The sequence below is a fragment of the Pimephales promelas genome, chromosome 16 (genome assembly GCF_988280905.1).
Source record: "Pimephales promelas chromosome 16, fPimPro1.hap1.1, whole genome shotgun sequence".
Taxonomy (NCBI): Eukaryota; Metazoa; Chordata; class Actinopteri; order Cypriniformes; family Leuciscidae; genus Pimephales; species Pimephales promelas.
In genome coordinates this window covers 6,832,136-6,841,833 of record NC_142784.1, presented here as the reverse complement: position 1 = coordinate 6,841,833, position 9,698 = coordinate 6,832,136, and the positions used below count along the sequence as shown (strand labels likewise).

Here is a 9,698-nt window from a genome sequence, read left to right as displayed (position 1 = left end):
AAGGATTTTTCCAATTTATACATTGAACACTGACAAAGATTTTGGGAAAATGTTTTGTTTGGAATTAATTTGACAAATTAAAAAAAAAAAAAAAAAAACGACACCAATAACAAGATATATTTTCTTCATTGATTTGTAGCCAATAGGTCATGAGGATGTAGTGTTTCAGGGTTATGACTCCCTGTGATCAGCTGTGGAGGCACATCTTTTTTCATGTCGTCACCTTTATGACCGATAAACAAGAACACTGTCTTCTTGGATAAGATTGAGTACAAGTTTGGTTAAGAAACACAAAGATGCATGCATACTTTACTGACATTTTCACCAAACAATGGAATTTACTGACACATGTAATATATCCATTCAGTCACAAAAAGTTTTGTTATCTACCCCTTTTTAGGCTATACACTTACATTAAAGGTGTAAAGCAAACCTGGCTAACAACCTTGTGTGGTTCTTGATAGGCTTATTGGTTTTAAAGACTTTAGCGTCACACTATTTTAAAGGTGTCGTTGCAGCAGTATAATTATATATTTAAGTACTGAGCAACAAGTCAAGTCATGCACTTACTCTAGGGTTAGTTGCATGTAATAAAGCATAATTTACTGTTATTACTATGCAAGTAAATGCAACATGGACACTGTAAAATTACAAAAACTATAATGCCATAAATTGGATTCTTAAAAGTGAAAATCCGTTAAAGCAAAACACTTTAATCGAAAATGAAATATTACCCAATAAAGTCACATTTAAACATCTGCTGATATTTGGCAGCAGAACATCAAGAAAATATATTAAAAAAATCTATTTTAAACTGAAGCTGCATTCCATCTATGGCTTAAAAATATTGTACATTTGTATTGTAATGTAGCATTGCTTCATTTTTACATGAAAGTGACTCAAAGGTGCAGTTAGGTGTCTCTGGCTCTTATTCAAAGCAGTGACAGGTCTCTGATTATATACGTAACGATTTATGTTTACCATACAATGTATTTCACCCCATTCTGATTTCACTGGCCATTTTGACCACTGCTATCAGGGAGATATAAAACACAAAAACGAGATCAAGCATTAAGATCAAAAGGGTGTTTAATATTTTTTGCAAAATGAAAAAAAAAAAAAAAAACGAAACAAGTAAAAGGGTTGTGTTGATTGATTTTTACAAAACAATAAGCATTTCACAAATCACACACTAAATGCCAGATTCAACAATTCAGGAAATTAAAAGTAACAAAAATAACATTTGGCCCCACCCCCTTCACCTAGAGCAAAATCATCCTTTAAAGCTGATCTGTGGCCAGTTGTGCCATTTCCTTACAGGACTGAAGGTTTAGAAAAGCGGCGGATCAGAGAACAAACTCATCTCGTTCCCTTCACTCGGCCTCCTCCAGATTCAACATTTATGGGAAACTGCTCAAACAGTATATGCAGGACGCTCATGCAACAGAAAGGTATGTGGACACAAACCTCTCCCCTAACCCCCCCCCCACACCCCAATAAACAATGGTCTGGGACCCGCAGAGTCTTCAGTATGGCCGGCCGCGTCTCTCTTCTCTGTGGTCTCCCCTTTAAGAGAGAGGAAAACATACGTTAAACAAATGATGCATGCTGGGTCACGAATGACTGTAGCACTGAGGGCATCTCCGTACCTTCCGCCAGCTTTGTATCCGCCTCCGCCGTAGCCTCCGCGGTCTCCACCCCGGAAACCCCCGCCTCGGCCACCTCTGAACCCGCCACGGTCCCCGCGGTCACCTCCGTACCCGCCCCGGCCTCCGCGATCTGGGAAGAGTGGGCGGCAGCATGAACAAACATTGTGGATCACTACTGCTCGCCATTCACAAGCCATTTCAGAAGAGGTGGGGCTAATCGCATCCTCCATTGGTCAAATGTTATTGGTCTTAAACCAAGCGAAAACCTTCCCAACTCTTGAAACCGACACGGTGGCTTAACCTGCAGTTCATCGACTGGCCACTAGAGACAACATCAATCCCATAGAGCCCCATGTTAAAATGAACTTTAAAGCAGGAAAAAAAAACATGTTTACAGCCTGGTACAGAAAGTGGTTTTGGTCTATAAAGCTAATTATGCCCTTCATGACGACTGAGGGGGATGAACATTTTAACTATCCGTTTAAACTAGGGCTGTGCAAAAATTAATTGCGATTAATCGCATCCAAAATAAAAGTTTGTTTACATAATATAGGTGTGTGTAGAATTATTTTGTATATATAAATACACATACATGCATGTGTATGTTTAAGAAAATGTGTTAATCTATATTAGATAAATATTTTATATATGAATATGGATGTATACACACAGAATTTAAGCGCAAATAATTCTTAAATATATAAATGCATGCATAGGTATTTATATATACAAAATAATTATATACAGCACACACAAATATATCATGTAAACACAGACTTTTATTTTGGATGCGATTAATCGCAATTAATTTTTGCACAGCCCTAGTTTAAACTATATTAAGCGTTAAAGTTCTGCATAATTGAGGGCATGGCCTCTTGAGTGACAAGTGGATAACTGCTGACATCACTACTAGCCGTTTTCTGCTGTCTGTTGTGAGTCAACTCGGTTAACCCGCCTCGCTGCACGCTTTCCGTTATTCTGGTGGTGACGTCACAGACTGTAAAACATATGGGTGTATTGTGCATGTATTAAACTTACCACCTCCATAACTATCGCCACCGTCAGGTTTAGGAGTGCCACACTTGTTGCATTCGTATCTTCTGGCAAAGTTCATGTTTCCACAAGAGCTGCAAGGGGAGGTTTATAATGAACACCATCTGACTACATAAACACAAATACACAAATGACTACATGGAGCAGACCTGTTGGGACAAGGCCAGTCTCCTCCCCGGACATCAAACGAGGGACCGCCACCAAAGCCACCTCTGCCTCGGAAACCTGTGCACAAAGAACATAATATTAGTGGGGGCGTTTTATAATACAAAAAAAAAAAAACAATGTATATTGCGTTTAGTTTAAACTACTGTGCAGGAATTTCTTTACAGAGTTTGTGTCAGTACTACATTAAACAAGCATATAACGTTGAATATAATATAAAACTAATGCAATGGGGGAATATTTGTGTCCCGATTATGCCAAAATGTCTGATGTAACCAGTAAAGAGTCCTACATAATTTTAAATGCATCTTGTCAGCGACAATAATTTGTGTTTTCAGCTTCAGAATCATGAATATTGTTACTCTGGTGTCTCTATTGTCCCATGCTTTGGGTCAACACCATGTCCAAGGCCAATCATTTACACACACAAATATGCAACACCAAATATAGCATTTTGATGGAGTATTGCTATATCGTATCGCGAGTTCAGTATAGTGATATGAGGGTCTCGTTAAACCCCTAATAATCAGCATAAACGGGTCTACAAGCTCAAACTGGTGAGGGATGAATGGTGCAGATGTCCAGCACTCACCACCGCGGCCGCCACCTCCGCCTCCTCCTCGGCCGCCACCTCTCTGGGTGAACTCTGCCCTTCTCGTCGCAAACGACACCTTGATGGGTCTTCCCTTAAACTCCTTTCCTGTTTTCCAGGAAAACAAAACAGCATTGTGAGAAGGGATTTGGGGGCTATCAGAGTCAAAGAGACAGCATGGACGTTTCTTTTACCATCAAACCAATCAATGGCAGCTTTGGCTGAGGGGGGGTCGTCAAAGGAGACTGTGGCTTCACCCTTCAGTCGTCCAGTGGCTTTATCAGTGTACAGATTGATCATGGGGAGGCCAGTCTTCTTATTGAGCTGTTAAGAGTAGATTAAGCAACTGTAAATCAGTGTTCATCATGGATGAATAAATCAGCTTGAACTTGACATGCATACAGTGTAAGGCAAGTGTAAAATGAACAAATCGTGTTCTGCTGCACTTCGTTGGCAATTACATTTTTAATTATTTAATTCATTCTTTAGACTTATTACTATTGACATTAAATCAAAGACATTTCATAATAAAAATGAAGCTATTACAGTTCTGAATTCAATTGATTAGACATGCTTGATTAAACCATTCAAATTTAATCCCTCAAAACTCGAGGGCTCTTGTCCTCTACGCTCCAAGTTATGACTTCAACTAAAATTCATTTAAAAGTCAAGAAATTAAACACTAAAAATTAGACCCTTTAGGGAAGGTAAGCCGACATCACAGGCCCTGCATGACCTTCAGCGGAGGGAACTTGCCTTTATGATCCCGATCTGCTTGAAGAAGTCTCCCACTTCCTGAGTGGTGACCTCTTCTCCAAGACCTTGGACAAAGATGGTATTATTGTCCGAGTTATCCTGATCGCCGTCTGTAATGGAGAGCATACATTTATGAGACCAGTTCAGCATAGTTACACACCAGGGTAACTTCCACTACCTTCATGCCAACTTAAATGAAACCACTACGTTCTCTCGCTCACTTCTGAAGTTAGGGTGAAATGCTCTCATGAGCGAGCTTACCTCCATCATCCTTTTGCCCATAGTCTCTGGGTCCTGAAAAACAACAAGACACGAAAGAGAAACACACCTTTGAGAACTTATGTCATGAACCCTTATTTCAATGCAAAGTCTATGAATAAAAGGAAATAAAACCAAACTGCTTTGCTATGTAGATTTGACCTTTACAGTGACAGTTTAAGCTATGCACCAGTGTCCAAAATTGCTGCACCATTTTTCCAAGACCTTTGTAGACCAGGACAATTTTTTTCTGTGTGTCTAGCAAAAATAAATCCAAGTATTGATCTAAATCATGTTGCTGCTTCACCATGTGCAGGTGGCGTCCAGAAGACGGACATTTAACTCAATTTCCTCATGCAAAGATACCATTCTACAAGAGTAAAGCTGGGTAGTTGTTAGACTTTATCCCACAAGAGTACTACCAGAGAGGACAGCAATAATGATGTTCCTTTGGGTTGACATAAGGTGTCTCAAGAGTTCATTTGCCAGCTAATCTTTCTGCATTTCTTATTTCTTTCCCCCACTGAGACAGTTCTGATGCTCATCACTTACCACCGTAATTTTTGTAGCCACCACGGTCACCACCACTGCAGAGGAAAAATTGAAGATATGATGGCTTTCCTTTGTTGAAACCTGGGAGCGCAAGGCTCCCTCTTTATCAGTATTCATGCCATGGTTTACTACTGAGGAGGAAACGGCTCCCATTGACAGTTTGGTTAAGGATGATGGGCCAAACGTACATGAAACATTTCAAATTGAAACCAAAAGGCAAGCCTCTTTCAAATTAGAATATGGTTTTGGATCAACTTCAAGATTTGATGCGCTCTGAATTGAGACGGAGATGTAGCTAAAACCAGAGCAGAGCACGGAGGACAACCTCCCTGCTCCCTCTTTCATATGTTCAAGAAACAAGACTAGATTAGAGCGTCTAACTGTTGTGTAGACGAGCACACATTGGCTTCCATTATGAGTGCTTATGAGCTCCAATGGCTGTGGTCCAACTTTAATTTCACTCACTTTGATACCTGTAGTATAAAATGTAGACCAGTTAACACAAAGAAACAAACACCGTACAGACAGCGATTCATGTGGAGTGACTGAAAACTGTTCCTTGTAGCTGTGAACTTTCCAATGTGAAAACCCTCCCAAAGGGAAGAAAAAAAAACCAGGAGAAGTGAGAATTACATTAACTGGAGTCCGACCAGGTTCCCAATCATCCAATCAGCTTCAGTAGATAACAATAGGCAACAACAGGTTGTTGTTTTTTTTTTTGGCCTCTTTTTCTCTTCCAGTATTAGCATTTAACTAACAGGAAACCAACCAATCAATCTGGCCTTGAAAAAGTCTAAGAGGAAGGGCTGAGCTTCAGTTAGCTCGATTTAAATTCTCGCTCGGTCCAACAAAAGTCAGACTTTTAAGATCTCGCCAATTCAAGAGCAGATGAAACCTTGAGGGCAAATATCCATAGATGTGCCAGTTATGCATATCATTTTGTGTGTTTTGAGCTATAACATGTCCTGTATGTGAATGTGATGCGTTTTTTATGCACTACACGTGGAGAAACCTGGCTACTGTAGCCTATAAGCTATTTATAATAAAGCATCCAACAACTAGTTGACATTATATAGGGTGGAGTGTCACTTCAGAGAAACAAAAAGATGGTGTCATCCATTAGGAGTACAACCACTTCAAATAATAAAGTACAGCAGAAGCACCTTTTGTAGAACAACTTAATTCTCACCAAATTAGTCATCCATGGGTACATTTACAAAAATAAGTTAAAATTACAATCTTAATCAACAGCTTTCAGGTCTAATAGCATGTTTTTCCTCCGAGTGCAGTAATACCTTCTGGGGTGGGCACACTTACCCCATACCGGAGGGTGGGCCTCCTCGGCCACCTCTGTCGAAGCCTCCGCGGTCATAGCCACCCCGGTCGAACCCCCCACGACCTCTGCCCCGGTAGCCCTCAGTCCTGTCTGAGCCTCCGTCATCGCCATACCGGCGCGCCTCACCTGGGTGGAGGGAGGGAGGGTGTTTAAGGGCGCCGTCAGACCTGGCTTTGATTCGGCACCTGACCGTTTTCTCCCTCAGTGTGGTTAGGCATACATGAAGATGGCAATTGCTCGAATACACACCTAAACAACTGCTCCGAGATAGTCTTAACGATCTCGGCCGACTGAAACAGATCGGTTAAGGATGAGGAAGGAATCCAAACCAACGAGGCAAGCGGTATCAATTCATAAAAACTGCAGCGTCTGACTCGTCCGTGAGCACATAACCTCTTAAAACATTGGAACTGCTCTTCTCACGCATTGCCTTGACTCCCACTCTAATATAAAACACGATTTTAAATGTATATAATTGATCAGAACGAGCGGGAAGGATGGCAACATTCGTTTAAGTGCTTGTGAATCTCGACATCTACAGATATTCAGCTTAATGGATAAGCAGAATCTGACCACTAAAATGACTGTTTTACTCACATGTGACTAACGTGAACACATTTTGGAACGCTCGGTTTCAAACCAGAGAAGAAAGACAAAAAAATAAATAAAATAATAATAATTTTTGTAGCAAATTTAGTCCCCATTTCAGATCAAAGCAAACGATCTACAGGTCTAAAAACGCCCCAAGACACTGCTCACAAAATTAGACTAAAAGGCACAATTTTTCATTTTTTAAACTGGATGCTAACTTTCAAGGCTTGGCTTAGTCCAAGCCTTTATCTGTGGGACCAGCATAAAAAAAAGTTATGCTGCACAACTCACTGACGCAATATATAATAACAATGTTTTTTCCTCATTTGTAGGCCAGACTGGAAGTCCAAGACACATTGTACATCACAAAACAATTACCATCATTACGGCGCACATAACCACCTTGAGAGCTCCCGTAGGAGGCGCTGGACTGTCCGTACGCCCCTCCGCCGCCACCCGCCGACTGGCCGAAAGACCGAGGCTGCCCATACGACTTGTCACCATACCTGCAGTGAGATAAAGAGTTTACACGGTGGTGCAGGTAAAAACATGGGATTTCCCAGTGCATGAGGACCCTTAACAGTGAAAAAAGGCTACTAAATCTAAAACGTTAAAGGTTAGTTGTTTTAAGAAGCCCATTTGACTCATTTAAATTAATAAAATAAATCACTTTATGTAGCACTAACTTGGCTTTAGGGGAGGATCAAAATTGTACCAAGTGTAAACCTTTATATATGCAATTTAAGCCACTATGTAGTGCCTCCTAGAACATGGTTTCTAAAGTGCCAAACAGAAGCAGAAAAACCCCTACAGAATCACACTTGGCAAACGAGGACCGTGATAAGGTATTTTCTGAAATTCATAAGCATACTTGCATGTCATGAGCAAAGCCAACTTAAGGCTTGAGAGATATGAGGTGTGTGAGTAATGGAGCAGCCAGATCTCTCACCCCGTAGAGGCTTCAGATGAAGCCTGTTGACCGTAGCTGTCCATGCCCGGCTGAGGCTGACTGTAGCCGGCAGAGGAGTATCCCTGAGACGACTGGCCGTAACTCTCTCCTGTGGGGAAACAAGACCGTTACACACCAGCCATCTTTAACGGAGCGGCTCATTCAAATCCCTGTATAGGTCACACACCACCAGCCTGTCCGTAACCACTGAAGTTCTGTCCACCGTAAGAGCCACTTCCGTTCCCCTGACCATACGCCTGCTGGAAAAATACAAAAAATAAAATCAGTAAAAGCTACAACACTTTGAAGATGCATATTACCTAGATTTTATGATCAACTACATCATTTGATCAAGCATTACCTGTCCACTTTGAAAGCCTTGGGATCCACCATAAGATCCGTAACTGTACAAAAAAAGTAGAAACAAAAATTACCCATACTGATACGAACAACAAATTGGGAGAGTGTGATCGAGTCACTAGTGAAGAGAGTATATCTGGGACAATCTTACGAAACACTAAGATCTGACCATTTACGGCACATTTTCATATTTAGACTACCGTGAATTATTAGTAATAAGTTCTAGCATACTTATAAGTATATGAAATAATAAAGTTAACGCCCGGTGTGTGTTTGTGGTAACGTTAAATATCGCTTACCTTTGTTGAGCGCCAGGCTGACCGTAGCCTGAATCTACGAACAGAAATACACAATTAGGCAGAAAATATGAAGTGTAAACAGCACTGCATCGAAAAGGCTTTAAATGAGTTTCATTCAAACGTCAACTGAAGGCTTAAATGGCCGCGTCTGTAATCATCGGTAAAATGCTAGGCTAACAATCACACCACGCCGCACCATGAGCATGAAGGCTAAACGGCCATCTAAAGTCTCACATTTACCCATCAGCCGATTTGTTGTGTATAATTGAAAATGTAACTGTTTATTCAAAGAGTCGTATAGTTTGTCGCCAATGCTGTTTTACGTTTAAACAATGGCAAATCCCGCGTAGGCCATTTAGCCGCTAATGCTAAGCGTGAGGCGCTAATTATCCTTTATGTCTCACAACATAGAACAGCAACGAATAAAGAACAATTACTGTATTGTACGAGCTACTTTAGACTATTTATATATTCAAAAAAAAAATGTTACCTGAGGCCATCTTTCTGGAGGAAATAAAATGAACTGACCACCTATTCCAAAAATAAGAAATTAAAAACCCGGCACGAGAGAAACGCGCACTGCAGCTCTTATGAACTTTGACCCGAGACCGGATAGTACCTTCTACTTAGCGGGGGACGTGTGGATTAATCCATTTATTTGGCACATATAACATAAGAAATACTGCAGCAAATATATTTAAGCACAATTTATTGCGAAACTGCTAATATATAAAGTAAAAAACTACGTTATAACATATATTTTGTCAATATGTATTTAGATAAAGGCCCCTGTTTGTTGAAAAGTGGTATCAACTTTGCGCCTTTTCTTTCACGTGATTTCCAACAGGGTTGTGTGACGTCATGGTATGATCGTACTTACTTCATTAGAATTCATGTTAATAATTTTATCTGTTTTCATAAAGCTAAAAAGCCTAAGCTTGCCACCCTCGTCCCATTTTTAAAAGTAACGTGATTTTGTCTCGCAAAATCTCTAGGTAATTTGTACCTACACATAATGGGATAAATAATGACTTTACAGTGTAAAGAGACAATACTAACAGAAAATGTAAACAAAACAAAAAATAGCAGAAATGTTCATTTGTGCATGATTGCAGCGTCCTTGTTTCCCTAGCGACGG

General features: G+C 40.4%; 1 protein-coding gene across 3 annotated transcripts; it reads right to left on the bottom strand.

Annotated features, from left to right (window-relative positions):
- Positions 1-1,071: 1,071 nt before the first annotated feature.
- taf15 (TAF15 RNA polymerase II, TATA box binding protein (TBP)-associated factor) lies at positions 1,072-9,173 on the bottom strand. 3 transcript variants are annotated; one of them, XM_039654853.2, is made up of 16 exons: positions 9,051-9,173; positions 8,561-8,594; positions 8,263-8,305; positions 8,089-8,161; positions 7,902-8,010; positions 7,331-7,458; positions 6,343-6,487; positions 5,026-5,060; positions 4,477-4,509; positions 4,216-4,325; positions 3,654-3,783; positions 3,460-3,567; positions 2,852-2,927; positions 2,688-2,776; positions 1,650-1,779; positions 1,072-1,566 (listed from the first exon to the last, which is right to left on the bottom strand). In XM_039654853.2, exons 1-16 carry the CDS (start codon positions 9,058-9,060, stop codon positions 1,527-1,529), a joined length of 1,293 nt encoding a protein of 430 aa, XP_039510787.1. In that variant the 5' UTR covers positions 9,061-9,173; the 3' UTR covers positions 1,072-1,526. The 3 variants fall into 3 exon arrangements, with proteins under 3 accessions (XP_039510787.1, XP_039510789.1, XP_039510788.1); XM_039654855.2 differs by having other exon boundaries at positions 7,355-7,458; XM_039654854.2 differs by having other exon boundaries at positions 8,089-8,158.
- Positions 9,174-9,698: the final 525 nt, after the last annotated feature.

Excerpts from the sequence above, each read along its gene's own strand:
- taf15 (XM_039654853.2), bottom strand. Across the intron at positions 2,928-3,459 it reads CGGAGGTGGCGGCCGCGGTG|GTTTCCGAGGCAGAGGTGGC; the intron begins GTGAGTGCTGGA and ends CTTTGTGCACAG. Across the intron at positions 2,777-2,851 it reads GACTGGCCTTGTCCCAACAG|CTCTTGTGGAAACATGAACT; the intron begins GTCTGCTCCATG and ends CTCCCCTTGCAG.